The 17,530-nt window shown below is 43.3% G+C and overlaps 1 protein-coding gene across 2 annotated transcripts in view; it reads left to right on the forward strand.

Annotated features, from left to right (window-relative positions):
- The first annotated feature begins 927 nt into the window (after window positions 1-927).
- The window catches only part of ATP9B (ATPase, class II, type 9B), a 290,892-nt gene continuing 274,289 nt past the window's right edge, over window positions 928-17,530 (forward strand). For both annotated transcript variants that reach the window (XM_011934361.1, XM_011934362.1), the window contains exon 1: window positions 928-1,176. In XM_011934361.1, coding sequence (XP_011789751.1) covers window positions 1,058-1,176 — 119 coding nt within the window. In that variant the 5' untranslated portion in view covers window positions 928-1,057. The remainder of the gene's footprint in view (window positions 1,177-17,530) is intronic.

A 17,530-nucleotide genomic window follows, 5' to 3' on the forward strand; every position in this document is an offset into this window, starting at 1 on the left:
CACAAAGTGAATAAACCAGAAACAGAAACAGGCGAGGTGAGTGGTGCTTCAGCTTGCTGGCTTCCAGGGGCAGTGGGTGATGGAGGTGGAAGGGGGCTGTCCTCGGGACAGGAAATGAAACAAACCCAACCAAAGGTGTATACTCGTTTATTCAATATCGTTTTTCTTTCTTGTGTAGATTGAGGGTGTAAACCTCGTTTCTGACAGTCGCCTACAGGACTTGTCAGCAGGCCGTGGGCCTAGAGGTAGGGGATGTGGACTCAAGCTAAAGACCAAGAGGAAAGGAGGAAAGCAGCAGTGAGGAAGCAGGGCAAGAACATCTCGGAAATTCAGCCCAGCGCGGTGGGCGCGCCTGGGGTCGCGCCGCTTTGGGGACCAAGGCCACGGAGCACGACCCTGCCTGTGAACGCACAGACACCAGCGGTTCCAAGGGCGCGGGCATGAAGCGCGCACCGAAGGCAGGCTGGAGAAGCGCGGAACGGCAGCAAGAAGCGTACTACTCCCGGCAGCGCAGGCTCGGGGCCAATCAGGAGACCGCGCGCGCCCACGCATGTGCCCGGCAGAACTTCCAGGAGACGGCTGCGAGGTCCTTCCACCCGCGGACCAGAGCGCGCCTGGCCGAACCATGACCCACGTGCGATGCCTCCCGCGCTACCAGAAGACCAGCCCGCGGCGTACGCAAGCCCCGCCCCGCCGATCGGTGGCGTCATCGGGCCCGTCACGCGGCGGGGGCGGGGCCTCAGAACGCGACGCCTCTCGCCCCAGGCTTAGCCGCTCGTGACGTCATCGCCCGGATTCCACCGCCTCCCGCGCCGCTCTTTTGCCACCTGGGGCACGTCATCGTGCGCCGACGCCCAAAGGAGGGCGGGCCTAGCGGCGCCACGCCTCCCGCGTCGCGTCGCCGCCGCTCTTGACGTCATCGGACCTCGCCGCTTGGCGGAGGCGGGGAAGGCCCGCGGGCGGTGCCTCAGCCGGGGTTGGCGCTGAGGGGAGAGGGCGGGGAAAAGGTGGCGAATTGAGGGGGAAGCGGGAGGGGCGGGAAAGGGGCGGCCGGAACATGGCGGACCAAATCCCGCTCTACCCGGTGCGTAGCGCCGCGGCGGCCGCAGCCAACCGCAAACGCGCGGCCTACTACAGCGCCGCAGGGCCCGGGCCGGGAGCCGACCGGCACAGCAGGTAACCGAGGCGGGACCGGCGCCCGTCCCCCGCAGGCGCGCCCCGGGGGCCCCAGTCCAGCGCAGGAACCCGGAGCCGGGCGGGTCTGGGGTCCTACCGGCGCGCCCTATCTGTGCGCCGGGAGTCGGGAGTCGGGAGTCTTGGGCGTTCTGGGCGCGCCGCAGCTGTGGCGTCCGCTGTGGTGAGGGCCGCGGACAACTGCCGGAGCGAGCGTCTGCATCCCGGGACGCCTGGGCCGAGCGCAGGAGCCAGAACGGGAGCGCAGAACCGCGGTCCTGTGTTGAGGGGTGGCTGCTCTCCTAAAGTAAACGGGGATCAAAAGTCCTGATTTATGGGATAATTCAGAGTCTCCGAAACTTGTTTGTATAGTCGTATGAATTGTGAAGGTGACACATGCAACTTTTAATTATATTGTTAAAAACACACTGCTTATTGAAATGACTTCTGTTCGACATTTCGGTATCTTTGCTAGGCGCACTTTTTACTTAAACACATATATACAAAGTGCTTTTTGTCAACACGTAATTTTGCCTTTAGGAAAGGGAAATGGAGTATTGAGAACGGTTGACTTGTTTAGTGGGGCCACAGGTTAGCGGTAGAATTAGTGTACAGACCTTTCATACCGGAGATTAGATTTAACTCATATTTAACTTATTTCTCATTCAAAGAAAAGAAGGAAAATTTAAAAAACAAGTATTGCTTCTTACAGTTTTTGAAGTTTTATTCCAGAGGAATTGTAGAATTTCACACAATGTGTAGTTGCTTCAGAATTTGAGTTTTTGAACAATTTTTGGTTTCGGCCATTTGAGAGACTAACATACAGCTCAGAGTACGTATCGGAATGTTATAACGCTGATTTGTGTGTTGATTTACCCACTAGCTGTTTGCTCTTGGGTAACTTAAACTCAAAGCCATGCTTTCCTCATCTGTAAAGTGCTGGATAATATTTTTTCTTACGGGATTATTGGAGATTACAGTAGAACATGTGTAAGGTGCCCTTTTTTCAGTACTTGGTTGAAAGTGGGTTCTCTGGAACTACTATTTCTCCTTTCCTCCTTGGTGTTACCTATAGCAGTAATTATGTTCATTATTTTAGGAGTTCATTAATTGGAAGTGTGCCACCTGTTTCAGAATAGGTTTCCGTCACAGATTGAATCCGTTTTTGCCTCATGTACTTTGAAGCACTGTCATGTGATGCACACACATTCAAGATTTTTTGTCTTCTCGGTGGATTGTTCCTTTCATTGTTAATGTTCCTCTGTGTCTGGTAATTTTCTTTGCTCTGAAATCTTCTTTGTTAGATATTGATGTCGCCATTTATGCTTTTTTTGGATTAATGTTTGCACGGTATTAGCTTTCAACTTACCTATGTTGAATTTGAAGTGAGTTTCTTGTTGGATCTTATGATCCTATTTTTTATTGACTATGCCATTCTCTTTTGATTGGCATATTTACACCATTTACATTTACAGTAATATTGATATGTTAGAATATAAGTGTGCTATTTATTATCTGTGTTCTGTTTCTTCTGATTCTCATTGCTGTTTTTTTTTTTTTTTTTTTGCCACTTTTTGGGTTACTTGGACACTTTTGGTATCCGTATAGTGTGTTTGAGATTAGGTGTTTGTATAGTTTTCACAGTGCTTGATCTGGGTATTACAGTGTACATATGTGACTTATCACCATGGTGTATTGCTGTATTTCACCACTTCCAGTCAAGTGTGGAAACCCTTCTTTCAGTCAGGTCCTCACTTTAAATATCATGTCCTGGGTATCAGATGGTGTTACAGATGGTTGACACAGTTTTTGTGTCAGTCATCAAATATGGTTTGTAAAACTCATGATGATAAGGATACTGTATTGCACATACCACGTGCCCGTATTTCCCCTTTTTCTATTGTTCTTCCTTTTTTTTTTTTTTTTTGAGACAGAATCTTGCTCTTTTGTCCTGGCTGGAGTTAGTGATGTGATCATAGCTCATTACAGCCTTGACCTGTTGGGCCCAGGCAATCCAGCCATGTAGCTGGGACTACAGGCACATACCACCATGCCTGGCTAATTACAAACAATTTTTTTAAGAGACAGGATCTTGCTATATTGCCCAGCTGGTCTCAAGTGATCCTCCTGTGTCATCCTCCCAGAGTGTTACGATTAAGGCGTGAGCCATGGCTGCTAGCCTGCCATTCTTTTCTTAGCACTTGAAAAATCTTCTGCCGCTTCCTTCTTGCGTCCGTGGTTTCTGATTAGGATGCTGCTGTCACTCAGATTGATGTTCCCCTGTAGATAATGTGTCATTTCTCTCTGGCTGCTTTCAAGTTTTTACTTTGTCTAGTTGTCAGAAGTTTAATTATGATGTGTCTTGTCATGGATTTTATGTTTGGTTTTTTTGGTTTGTTTTTTTTTTTTTTGGTCTTCGACTAAATTTAGGAGATTTGTAGCCATTATTTCTTCAACTACTCTTTGTTGTTGTTGAAATAATGGAGAGTTGCTCCCACTCTCTTCTCTCCATTTGAATTTCCAGTGTTAAGAAAGTTGGATCTTATGTTGGTGTTTCATAATTCCCTTAGGCTTTTTCCTTGTTTCTTTTCTCTGTGTTGTTCAGATTGTGTACATTCTATTAATCTGTTCTCAAGTTCCCTAATTCTTTACTCTGTTATCTCCACTCTATTCTGTGAATGTTTTGGCTCTTGGTTTGACAGATGGTTTTCGATTGTCTCTTGGGTATTTTGTATATTAGGAGAATTTGGGTTCTATTTATATCTTTTATTTTGGCGTGCAGCCACCCTGTTTAGATTCAGCACATAGGTCCTGGACTACATTTGTGGCCTGTGGTTCTAAATGGCATTTTAATTCTCAGAGCCTTTGTGCTGTGGTCTTTGGTCTGCTTGTTTTATGTGGTATCACTGGGGCTCTTCCTGGTCTCTGTTGGTGCTGCGTGAGAGCGAAAGGTGGATTTTCCTAGGCCTGGTTTCTCTTGTTAAAAGATGGAAGTGTCAGACCCATGGGGATGAAGAGGCTTCTTTGGCTGGGCCCTGGCTGTGGCTGTATCCCATCCATATGGACCGAGTGGCTGCCCTGGTGTCTCTGGGTTGGAGAAGAGGAGTGTTAGCACCAGTGTGGCAAAAGGGTTCCTGTGGCACAGTCCCTCTTGCTGGTGACACCTTGATGCTCTGATGTCTTGGAGCAAGATCTTAGGTTATGGATAAAAAGGTTTTCTGGACTGGGCTCTTTATATGGTAGGGTTGCACCTGTTGGTGCTGCCTGGCTCTCCCTAATGAGAGAGAGGAGTCTCAGGCATGAGAGACACAGAGCCTTGTTGGGCCAGCAGCTTGTAGTGTCAAGTTCCCCTTACTGCTCCTGCCCAGATGCCCCAGTATCCTTTGATGGGAGAGGGGAGTCTCAGGCTCCAATATCCCTTGGTGGGAGAGGGGAGTCTCAGGCCCCAGTATCCCTTGCTGGGAGAGGGGAGTCTCAGTAAGTCACTGCTGCCTTCTTACCTTCTTTCAGAACTCTCCTTTGATTGGCTCTTGCTTAATTACCAGGGTTTATAGTTGGACTTACTGGGGAGGAGCAGAGAAATGGGTCTATGGCATTTTGTCTGGACCATAGTTGTGCTTCTACATTATTTTCTGAAGTTGGGTTTTATTTTATCGTGGTAACATATGCATAGTTTAAAAAGTTAAGTGATGCTTTTGCAAGGCGTACAGTAAGATATTGTGACTCTACCTGTACGTTGGTAAGTATTATTTGGCTCTTGAAAAGAACATTTAAGGTCGGGCGCGGTGGCTCAAGCCTGTAATCCCAGCACTTTGGGAGGCCGAGACGGGCGGATCACGAGGTCAGGAGATCGAGACCATCCTGGCTGACATGGTGAAACCCCATCTCTACTAAAAATACAAAAAAAAAAAAAAAAAGCCGGGCGAGGTGGCGGGCACCTGTAGTCCCAGCTACTCGGGAGGCTGAGGCAGGAGAATGGCGGGAACCCGGGAGGCGGAGCTTGTAGTGAGCTGAGATCGCGCCACTGAACTCCAGCCTGGGCGACAGAGCGAGACTCCGTCTCAAAAAAAAAAAAAAAAAAAGAAAAGAAAAGAAAAGAACATTTATTTTGCTGTTGTTAGGCGGAGTGTTCTGAAATGTTGTTTATTTCCTTTTAGTTAATGGTCCTGTTGAGTTCGTCTTTCCTTGTAGCTTTGTTTATTCTCTTTTTTTCTTTTTTTTGACATGGTCTCAATCTGTTACCCGGGCTAGAGTGCAGTGGCATGATGATGGCTCAATACAGCCTCGACCATTTGGGCTCAAGCCATCCTCCTGCTTCAGCCTCCAGAGTAGCTGGGATTGTAGGCACACGCCAACATGCCCACCTGATTAGAAAAGTTTTTTTTTGTAGAAATGGGGTTCCACTGGACTTGAACTCCTGGGCTCAGTGATCGCCTTCTATCGGCCTTCCAAAGTGCTGGGATTACAAGCGTGAGCCAGTGCACCCTGCCTCTTTTTAGAGTTTTATCAATTTTTGTTTGACATATTTTGTAGGTCTATTGTTTGGTGCATACACGTTTGAGATTCCTGTGTGTTTTGATGGATTGACACTTTTATCATTATGTAGTTCACCTGTGTGTCTCTGGTAATTTTTCTGCTCTGAAATCTACTTTATCTGACACTAATATAGCCACCTCTGCTTTCCTTCAATTAATGTTTGCATGGTATGTAATTTTCCATCCTTTCACTCTCAGGTAACTTATATTTGAAGTGAGTTTCTGGTAGTTGTCATACGGTTGGTTCTTTTTTTACCCACTGCCATTGTCTGTCTTTTGATTGATGTATTTAGAGGGTTTATGTTCAGCATAATGTTTGATAATGCCATTTTATTTTTTGCTTCTGTTTTTGTTTCTCTGTTTTCTTTTTCCTGCCTTATGGGTTATGCTTCAACATTTTTTAGAATTCTGGTTTATCTATAGTGTTCTTCAGTGTATTTCTTTTTATAGATATTACTTAGTGGTAGCTCTAGGAATTACGTATACATAACTCATTGCAGTGTACTGTTGGTATTTTAACAGTTGTTGGGTGAAGTGTAAGAGCTTCGCCTCTTTAAATCCCTTTATCCTCCCGTTGGTAATATAATACTCATATAAAAGTATATGTAGATTTTACATACTTAAAAGTATATAAATATTTCCCTTATATACAATTAGTACCCCATATCAGACAGTGTTATAATTTTTGCTTTATCTCTCTAACAATCTAGAATATTCAAGAGGCAAAGGAAAGCCTATGATATTGACCTACCCTTTTTGCCCTTTCTGTTTTCTTATTTCCTGATAGTTCACAATTTCTCATTTTTGTTCTATTTCAGTAATTCTCTGTTCTTTTAGGGTAAGTCTACTGGAAGCAAATTCTGTTCGTTTTCCTTCATCTGAAGATGCTTGTATTTCTCCTTCATTCCTGAAGGATAATTTCACCAGATATAGAATTTGGAGTTAACAGTTCTTTTCTTTCGGCACTTGAAAAATGTTATTATGCCACTTCTTTCTGGTCTCCATGCTTTCTGATGAGAAATCTGATATCATTTGAGTTATTTTTCCTTTTGAGATAGGTGTCACTTTTCTCTTACTACTTTCAAGCATTTTTTTTAGTCTTTAGTTTTTAGTTGTTTGACTATTCTGGGTCTTGGTATGAATTTCTTCAGGATTACCCTGTTTGGGGTTTGCTTAGCATCCTGATTCTTTAAGTTTGTATCTTTTGTCAGATCTGAGAAGTTTGCAGCCATTCTTTGAGTGCTTTTTGAGCTCTACTCTCCATCTCTTCTTTTACCCTGGTGACACCTTGTGAAATCTTCTTGTACCGTAGGGTCCAGAGTTTCTGCTCATTTTTTCTAAGTCCATTTCCTGTTCAACTGGGGCAGTTTCTATTGTTTTGTCTTAAAGTTCACTGATTTTTTTCCCCATTTTTAAAATTTTACTCTTGGGCCCATCCATTAAGGTTTTTAGTTTCAGAATTTCCAGTTGATTCTTCTTCATACTAGCAGTGTCTCTTCTGAGACTTTATATTTTTTTCATTTGTTTCAAGTCTGTTCATAATTGCCCATTGAGACATTTTTATGATGTGTGTTTAAAAATCCTTGTTAGATAATTTCAGTGTCCGTGTTGTTTTGATGTTGACATCTGTTGATTCTCTTTTCTCATTTGAGTTGAAATTTTTCTGGTTTTGGGGATAATGAGTGATTTTCCAGTATAGCCTAGACATTTTGTTATGAGATTTGGGATCTTATTTAAATCTTTTGCTTATCGGGCCTGGTGGTAGTGGTAGTGGAATGCAGGGGTTACTGCCAGAAGGGGGTGAAGAGCCAGGTTCCCTTCACAGCCCCTTTTGACATCTGGAAAGGGAAGGTGCCATGTGACTGCTGGCTCCCCAGTGGTCTCTGCTAGCACCACCTTGGCTGGGAAGGGGAGGAGTGCCTGGTTACTGCATGCCTGTGGCCTCCACTGACATTGCATGGGTGATGTTACCTTTTAGAAGGTGGTTAGATTTTCCACTTTTCACTAGGCCTCCTCTGACAGTGATAGAGATGGGTAGGAGTGCTTTATTACTGCCAGTTGGGGGTATTAAATAAAATGTACCAGAGGCCATTATTTCAGACTAAGCTCCTGCCCCAGGCCAAGCAGACCAGAACAAACCAGAATGGAGTCACTTGTGCTAGGTGCCACAATCAAACTAAATTAAAAACAGGCCAATTTCCCCCAAAGCAAGGGATTCACAGCAACCAGTCATAAGGGGGCCAAACAGAGCCAGCATAAGAGAGTCCTCTCTACCCTGTAAGGAAAGTAACTTTGAAATGCCCAATCTGTATTTTGTTCCCTGAATCTGCTTTCTGCAGCCTTTTCTGGCTGCCAAGTTTACTTCTGCTGCTCAGCTGATCTGAGTATCTTTCTATTTCATAGATGAAATACTGCCTGATTTGCTAATAAAAGCCAGTTCGATCTTTAAACTAAATTTTTTGAAACTTTAACAGGGATGAGCGTCTGGCACCCTTGTGCATGTACCCTACAATGACTGCCAGGCTTGGATGGATGTCTCCACTCCCCACGTGGTCTGCCCTGACACCATCTGGGCAGTGGGGAGAGTATCTTCCTACAGCTGGGCAGTGTGGGAGTCCAGGCTTCACTCACTCTTTGCTGTTTCAGTGTGGGTGAGGCTGTGCTTTTTCTGTCATCTTTGGATGGGATATTCCTATCAAAAGTTTTTAGTTCTGCTAGGCTGCCCTTTTCCTAGTCCTTTGGCTAGAAAGACCAGACTTTTCTTGGGGACTTTTTTGGTCTGTGTCTGTTACTTTTCTGGTTGCCAACTCTCTAGTACACAACATGGGCACGAGACCAAAAGGGAATACTGGAAACTCACTGATGTCTTGTTCTCTGAGTCCAAGGACCTTACTGGTCTGCCCTCTTCTCTCCACCTTTTGATGTTTAACGTCCAGAGTGTTTATCTGTGTTTAGTGGGAAGAATAGGGAGTAGCACATTTACTCTATCTTGGTCTAGAACTGGAAGGAAGGAGCAGTTTACATTTTTTCTCTTTTCTTCTTTTTATGTACTCTTTTTTATTTTAAAATTGCTTCATTTACTCATTTTTAACAGCTTTTTTGATATAGTTTATATACATACAAGTTACCCTACTTAAAGTGTATAGTTCAGTGGTTTTTTTTTTTTTTCTTATGCTTTAAGTTCTGGGATACATGTGCAGAATGTGCAGGTTTGTTACGTAGGTATGCACATGTCATGGTGATATGCTGCACCTGTCAACCCATCATCTACATTAGGTATTTCTCCTAATGCTATCCCTCACCTAGCCCCTAACCCCCTGTCAGGCCCTGGTGTGTGTTGTTCCCCTCCCTGTGTCCACGTGTTCTCATTGTTCAGCTCCCATTTATGAGTGAGAACATGCGGTGTTTGGTTTTCTGTTCCTGTGTTAGTTTGCTGAGAGTAATAGTTTCCAGCTTCATCCTTGTCCCCGCAAAGGACATGAACTCGTCCTTTTTTTATGGCTGCATAGTATTCCATGGTGTGTTTGTGCCACATTTTCTTTATCCAGTCTATCATTGATGGGCATTTGGGTTGGTTCCAAGTCTTTGCTATTGTGAATAGTGCTCCAGTAAACATACATGTGCATGTGTCTTTATAGTAGAATGATTTATAATCCTTTCGGTATATACCCAGTAATGGGATGGCTGGGTCAAATGGTATTTCTAGTTCTAGATCCTTGAGAAATTGCCACACTGTCTTCCACAGTGGTTGAACTAATTTAGACTCCCACCAACAGTATAAAAGCATTCCCATTTCTCCACATTCTCTCCAGCATCTTTTGTTTCCTGACTTTTTAGCGATTGCCATTCTAACTGGCATGAGATGATATCTCCTTGTGGTTTTGATTTGCATTTCTCTGATGAGCTTTTTTTTCATATGTTTGTTGGCCACATAAATGTCTTCATTTGAAAAGTGTCTGTTCATATCCTTCGTCTGCTTTTTGATGGGATTGGTTTGTTTTTTTTTAATTGTAAATTTAAGTTCCTTGTAGATTCTGGATATTAGCCCTTTGTCAGATGGATAGATGACAAAAATTTTCTCCCATTCTGTAGGTTGCCTGTTCACTCTGATGGTCGTTTCTTTTGCTGTGCAGAAGCTCTTTAGTTTAATTAGATCCCATTTGGCAATTTTGGCTTTTGTTGCCGTTGCTTTTAGTGTTTTAGTTGTGAAGTCTTTGCCCATGCCTATGTCCTGAATGGTATTGCCTAGGTTTTCTTCTAGGATTTTTATAGTTTTAGGTCTTACATTTAAGTCTTTAATCCACTTTGAGTTAATTTTCGTATAAGGTATAAGGAAGGGGTCCAGTTTGTTTTCTGCATATGGCGAGCCAGTTTTCCCAACACCATTTGTTAAATAGGGAATCCTTTCCCCATTGCTTTTTTTTTGTCAGGTTTGTCAAAGATCAGATGGTTGTAGATGTGTGGCATTATTTCTGAGGCCTCTGTTCTGTTCCATTGGTCTGTATATCTGTTTTGGTACCAGTACCATGCTGTTTTGGTTACTGTAGCCTTGTAGTATAGTTTGAAGTCAGGTAGCATGATGCCTCCAGCTTTGTTCTTTTTGCTTAGGATTGTCTTGGCTATGTGGGCTCTTTTTTGGTTCCGTATGAAATTTAAAGTAGTTTTTTCCTAATTCTGTGAAAAAAGTCAGTGGTAGCTTGATCGGGATAGCATTGAATCTATAAATTACTTTGGGCAGTATGGCCATTTTCACAATATTGATTCTTCCTATCCGTGAGCATGGAATGTTTTCCATTTGTTTGTGTCCTCTCTTATTTCCTTGAGCAGTGGTTTGTGGTTCTCCTTGAAGAAGTCCTTCACATCCTGTGTAAGTTGTATTCCTAGTTATTTTATTCTCTTTGTAGCAGTTGTGAATGGGAATTCACTCATGATTTAGCTCTCTCTTTGTCTGTTATTGGTGTATAGGAATGCCTGTGATTTTTGCACATTGGTTTTGTATCCTGAGACTTTGCTGAAGTTGCTTATCAGCTTAAGCAGATTTTGGGTTTTCTAAGTATACAGTCGTATCATCTGCAAACAGAAGCAATTTGACTTCCTCTTTCCCTATTTGAATACCCTTTATTTATATCTCTTGCCTGATTGCCCTGGCCAGGACTTCCAATACTATGTTGAATAGGAGTGGTGAGAGAGGGCATCCTTGTCTTGTGCCAGTTTTCAGAGGGAATGCTTCCAGCTTTGGCCCATTCAGTATGATATTGGCTGTGGGTGTCTCATAAATAGCTCTTATTATTTTGAGATACATTCCATCGATACCTACTTTATTGAGAGTTTTTAGCATGAAGGGGTGTTGAATTTTATCGAAGGTCTTTTCTGCATCTATTGAGATAATCATGTGGTTTTTGTCATTGGTTCTGTTTATGTGATGGATTACGTTTATTGATTTGTGGATGTTGAACCAGCCTTGCATCCCAGGGATGAAGCTGACTTGGTCGTGGTGGATAAACTTTTTGATGTGCTGCTGGATTTGGTTTGCCAGTATTTTATTGAGGATTTTCACATCGATGTTCATCAGGGATATTGGCCTGAAATTTTCTTTTTTTGTTGTGTCTGTGCCAGGTTTTGGTATCAGGATGATGATGGCCTCATAAAATGAGTTAGGGAGGAGTCCCTCTTTTTTCTGTTGTTTGGAATAGTTTCAGAAGGAATGGTACCAGCTCATCTTTGTACTTCTGATAGAATTCGACTGTGAATCTGTCTGGTCGTGGGCTTTTTTTGGTTGGTAGGCTATTACTGCCTCAATTTCAGAACTTGTTATCGGTCTATTCAGGGATTTGACTTCTTCCTGGTTTAGTCTTGGGAGGGTATATGTGTCCAGGAATTTATCCATTTCTTCTAGATTTTCTAGTTTATTTGCATAGAGGTGTTTATAGTATTCCCTGATGGTAGTTTGTATTTCTGTGGGGTCAGTGGTGATATCCCCTTTATCATTTTTTATTGTGTCTGATTCTTCTCTCTTTATTTGTTTATTATTCTGGCTAGTGGTCTGTTTTGTTAATCTTTTAAAAAAACCGGCTCCTGGATATTCATTATATCCAGTCAAACTAAAGTGAAGGAGATATAGACACGAAAAACCCTTCAAAGAAAAGGGTTTGAAGGGTTTTTTGTGTCTATCTCCTTCAGTTTAGTTGGGCCGGATATACAATTCTGGGTTGAAAATTCTTTTATTTAAGAATGTTAAATATTGGACCTCACTCTCTTCTGGCTTGTAGGATTTCTGCAGAGAGATCTGCTGTTAGTCTGATGGGCTTCCCTTTGTGGGTAACCCGACCTTTCTTTCTGGCTGCCCTTAACATTTTTTCCTTCATTTCAGCCTTGGTGAATCTGATGATTATGTCTTGGGGTTGCTCTTTTCAAGGAGTATCTTTGTGGTGGTCTCTGTATTTCCTGAATTTGAATTTTGGCCTGTCTTGCTAGGTTGGGGAAGTTCTCCTGGATAATATCCTGAAGAGTGTTTTCCAACTTGGTTCTATTCTCCCCATTACCTTCAGGTATACCAATCAAATGTAGGTCTGGTCTTTTCACATAGTCCCATGTTTCTTGGAGGCTTTGTTCATTCCGTTTCATTCATTTTTCTCTAATCTTGTCTTCACGCTTTATTTCATTAAATTGATCATCAATCTCTGATATCCTTTCTTCCGTTTGATTTGGCTATTGATACTTGTGTATGCTTCATGAAGTTCTCGTGCTGTGTTTTTCAGCTCCATCAGGTCATTTATGTTTTTCTCTATACTGGTTATTCTAGTTAGCAATTCCTCTAACCTTTTTTCAAGGTTCTTAGCTTCCTTGCATTGGGTTAGAACATGCTCCTTTAGCTCGGAGGAATTTGTTATTACCCACCGTCTGAAGCCTACTTCTGTCAGTTCGTCAAACTCCTTCTCCGTCCAGTTTTGTCCCCTTGCTGGCGAGGAGTTGTGGTCCTTTGGAGGAGAAGAGGCCTTCTGGTTTTTAGGAATTACCAGCATTTTTGTGCGGGTTTTTCCTCATCTTTGTGGATTTATCTACCTTTGGTCTTTGATGCTGGTGTCCTTCTGATTGAGTGTTTGTGTGGATGTCCTTTTTGTTGATGTTGATGCAATTTCTTTGTTTGTTAGTTTTATTCTAACAGTCAGGCTCCTCTGCTGCAGGTCTGCTGGAGTTTGCTCTAGCTCCATTCCAGATCCTGTTTACCTGGGTTTCACCAGCGGAAGTTGCAGAACAGCAAAGATTTCTGCCTGTTCCTTCCCTTGGAAGCTTTGTCTTAGAGGGGCACCTGCCAAATGCCACCTGGAGCTCTTCTGTATGAGGTGTTTATTGACCCCTGCTAGGAAGTGTCTCCCAGTCAGGATACACGGCGGTCAGGGACCCACTTGAGGAGGCAGTCTGTCCCTTAGCAGAGCTCAAGCGCTGTGCTGGGAGATACGCTGCTCTCTTCAGAGTTGGCAGACAGGAACATTTAAGTCTGCTAAGGCTGTGCCCACAACCTGCCCTTCCCCTTAGTGCTCTGTCCCAGGAAGATGGGAGTTTTATCTATAAGCCCCTGACTGGGGCAGCTGCCTTTCTTTCAGAGATGGCCTACCCAGAGCGGAAGAATCTAGAGAGGCAGTCTGGCTGCAGTGGCTTTGCTGAGCTCTGATGGCGGCTTTGTTTACATTGTGAGGGGAAAACCACCTACTCAAGCCTCAGTAATGGTAGGCGCCCCTTGCCCCACCAAGCTCGGGCATCCCAGGTTGACGTCAGACTGCTGTGTTGGCAGTGAGCATTTCAAGCCAGTGAATCTTAGCTTGCTGGGCTCTGTGGGGATGGGATCCACTAAGGTAGACCACTTGGTTCCCAGGAGAGTGAACGGTTCTGTCTTGTTGGCATTCCAGGTGCCATGGGGTATGAAAAAAGACCCCTGCAGCTAGCTCGGTGTCTGCCCAAATGGCTGCCCAGCTTTGTGCTTGAAACGCAGGGCCCTGGTGGTGTAGGCACCCAAAGGAATCTCCTGGTCTGAGGGTTACAGAGACCGTGGGGAGAACGTAGTATTTGGACCGAAATGCACTGTTTCTCACAGCACAGTCCTTCAGGGCTTCCCTTGACTAGGGGTGGGAGTTTGCCTGACCCCTTGCGCTACCCGGGTGAAGCAACACCCCTCTTGGCTTCAGCTTGCCCTCCGTGGGCTGCACCCACTGTCTCCCCAGTCCCAGTGAGATGAGCTGGGTACCTGAGTTGGAAATGCAGAAATCACTTGCCTTCTGCCTTGATCTCACTGGGAACTGCAGACCAGAGCTATTCCTATTCAAGCATTTTTTTTTAGTCTTTAGTTTTTAGTTGTTTGACTATTCTGGGTCTTGGTATGAATTTCTTCAGGATTACCCTGTTTGGGGTTTGCTTAGCATCCTGATTCTTTAAGTTTGTATCTTTTGTCAGATCTGAGAAGTTTGCAGCCATTCTTTGAGTGCTTTTTGAGCTCTACTCTCCATCTCTTCTTTTACCCTGGTGACACCTTGTGAAATCTTCTTGTACCGTAGGGTCCAGAGTTTCTGCTCATTTTTTCTAAGTCCATTTCCTGTTCAACTGGGGCAGTTTCTATTGTTTTGTCTTAAAGTTCACTGATTTTTTTCCCCATTTTTAAAATTTTACTCTTGGGCCCATCCATTAAGGTTTTTAGTTTCAGAATTTCCAGTTGATTCTTCTTCATACTAGCAGTGTCTCTTCTGAGACTTTATATTTTTTTCATTTGTTTCAAGTCTGTTCATAATTGCCCATTGAGACATTTTTATGATGTGTGTTTAAAAATCCTTGTTAGATAATTTCAGTGTCCGTGTTGTTTTGATGTTGACATCTGTTGATTCTCTTTTCTCATTTGAGTTGAAATTTTTCTGGTTTTGGGGATAATGAGTGATTTTCCAGTATAGCCTAGACATTTTGTTATGAGATTTGGGATCTTATTTAAATCTTTTGCTTATCGGGCCTGGTGGTAGTGGTAGTGGAATGCAGGGGTTACTGCCAGAAGGGGGTGAAGAGCCAGGTTCCCTTCACAGCCCCTTTTGACATCTGGAAAGGGAAGGTGCCATGTGACTGCTGGCTCCCCAGTGGTCTCTGCTAGCACCACCTTGGCTGGGAAGGGGAGGAGTGCCTGGTTACTGCATGCCTGTGGCCTCCACTGACATTGCATGGGTGATGTTACCTTTTAGAAGGTGGTTAGATTTTCCACTTTTCACTAGGCCTCCTCTGACAGTGATAGAGATGGGTAGGAGTGCTTTATTACTGCCAGTTGGGGGTATTAAATAAAATGTACCAGAGGCCATTATTTCAGACTAAGCTCCTGCCCCAGGCCAAGCAGACCAGAACAAACCAGAATGGAGTCACTTGTGCTAGGTGCCACAATCAAACTAAATTAAAAACAGGCCAATTTCCCCCAAAGCAAGGGATTCACAGCAACCAGTCATAAGGGGGCCAAACAGAGCCAGCATAAGAGAGTCCTCTCTACCCTGTAAGGAAAGTAACTTTGAAATGCCCAATCTGTATTTTGTTCCCTGAATCTGCTTTCTGCAGCCTTTTCTGGCTGCCAAGTTTACTTCTGCTGCTCAGCTGATCTGAGTATCTTTCTATTTCATAGATGAAATACTGCCTGATTTGCTAATAAAAGCCAGTTCGATCTTTAAACTAAATTTTTTGAAACTTTAACAGGGATGAGCGTCTGGCACCCTTGTGCATGTACCCTACAATGACTGCCAGGCTTGGATGGATGTCTCCACTCCCCACGTGGTCTGCCCTGACACCATCTGGGCAGTGGGGAGAGTATCTTCCTACAGCTGGGCAGTGTGGGAGTCCAGGCTTCACTCACTCTTTGCTGTTTCAGTGTGGGTGAGGCTGTGCTTTTTCTGTCATCTTTGGATGGGATATTCCTATCAAAAGTTTTTAGTTCTGCTAGGCTGCCCTTTTCCTAGTCCTTTGGCTAGAAAGACCAGACTTTTCTTGGGGACTTTTTTGGTCTGTGTCTGTTACTTTTCTGGTTGCCAACTCTCTAGTACACAACATGGGCACGAGACCAAAAGGGAATACTGGAAACTCACTGATGTCTTGTTCTCTGAGTCCAAGGACCTTACTGGTCTGCCCTCTTCTCTCCACCTTTTGATGTTTAACGTCCAGAGTGTTTATCTGTGTTTAGTGGGAAGAATAGGGAGTAGCACATTTACTCTATCTTGGTCTAGAACTGGAAGGAAGGAGCAGTTTACATTTTTTCTCTTTTCTTCTTTTTATGTACTCTTTTTTATTTTAAAATTGCTTCATTTACTCATTTTTAACAGCTTTTTTGATATAGTTTATATACATACAAGTTACCCTACTTAAAGTGTATAGTTCAGTGGTTTTTTTTTTTTTTCTTATGCTTTAAGTTCTGGGATACATGTGCAGAATGTGCAGGTTTGTTACGTAGGTATGCACATGTCATGGTGATTTGCTGCACCTGTCAACCCATCATCTACATTAGGTATTTCTCCTAATGCTATCCCTCACCTAGCCCCTAACCCCCTGTCAGGCCCTGGTGTGTGTTGTTCCCCTCCCTGTGTCCACGTGTTCTCATTGTTCAGCTCCCATTTATGAGTGAGAACATGCGGTGTTTGGTTTTCTGTTCCTGTGTTAGTTTGCTGAGAGTAATAGTTTCCAGCTTCATCCTTGTCCCCGCAAAGGACATGAACTCGTCCTTTTTTTATGGCTGCATAGTATTCCATGGTGTGTTTGTGCCACATTTTCTTTATCCAGTCTATCATTGATGGGCATTTGGGTTGGTTCCAAGTCTTTGCTATTGTGAATAGTGCTCCAGTAAACATACATGTGCATGTGTCTTTATAGTAGAATGATTTATAATCCTTTCGGTATATACCCAGTAATGGGATGGCTGGGTCAAATGGTATTTCTAGTTCTAGATCCTTGAGAAATTGCCACACTGTCTTCCACAGTGGTTGAACTAATTTAGACTCCCACCAACAGTATAAAAGCATTCCCATTTCTCCACATTCTCTCCAGCATCTTTTGTTTCCTGACTTTTTAGCGATTGCCATTCTAACTGGCATGAGATGATATCTCCTTGTGGTTTTGATTTGCATTTCTCTGATGAGCTTTTTTTTCATATGTTTGTTGGCCACATAAATGTCTTCATTTGAAAAGTGTCTGTTCATATCCTTCGTCTGCTTTTTGATGGGATTGGTTTGTTTTTTTTTAATTGTAAATTTAAGTTCCTTGTAGATTCTGGATATTAGCCCTTTGTCAGATGGATAGATGACAAAAATTTTCTCCCATTCTGTAGGTTGCCTGTTCACTCTGATGGTCGTTTCTTTTGCTGTGCAGAAGCTCTTTAGTTTAATTAGATCCCATTTGGCAATTTTGGCTTTTGTTGCCGTTGCTTTTAGTGTTTTAGTTGTGAAGTCTTTGCCCATGCCTATGTCCTGAATGGTATTGCCTAGGTTTTCTTCTAGGATTTTTATAGTTTTAGGTCTTACATTTAAGTCTTTAATCCACTTTGAGTTAATTTTCGTATAAGGTATAAGGAAGGGGTCCAGTTTGTTTTCTGCATATGGCGAGCCAGTTTTCCCAACACCATTTGTTAAATAGGGAATCCTTTCCCCATTGCTTTTTTTTTGTCAGGTTTGTCAAAGATCAGATGGTTGTAGATGTGTGGCATTATTTCTGAGGCCTCTGTTCTGTTCCATTGGTCTGTATATCTGTTTTGGTACCAGTACCATGCTGTTTTGGTTACTGTAGCCTTGTAGTATAGTTTGAAGTCAGGTAGCATGATGCCT

Source organism: Colobus angolensis, unplaced genomic scaffold, assembly GCF_000951035.1.
Source record: "Colobus angolensis palliatus isolate OR3802 unplaced genomic scaffold, Cang.pa_1.0 Scaffold135, whole genome shotgun sequence".
Taxonomy (NCBI): domain Eukaryota; kingdom Metazoa; phylum Chordata; class Mammalia; order Primates; family Cercopithecidae; genus Colobus; species Colobus angolensis.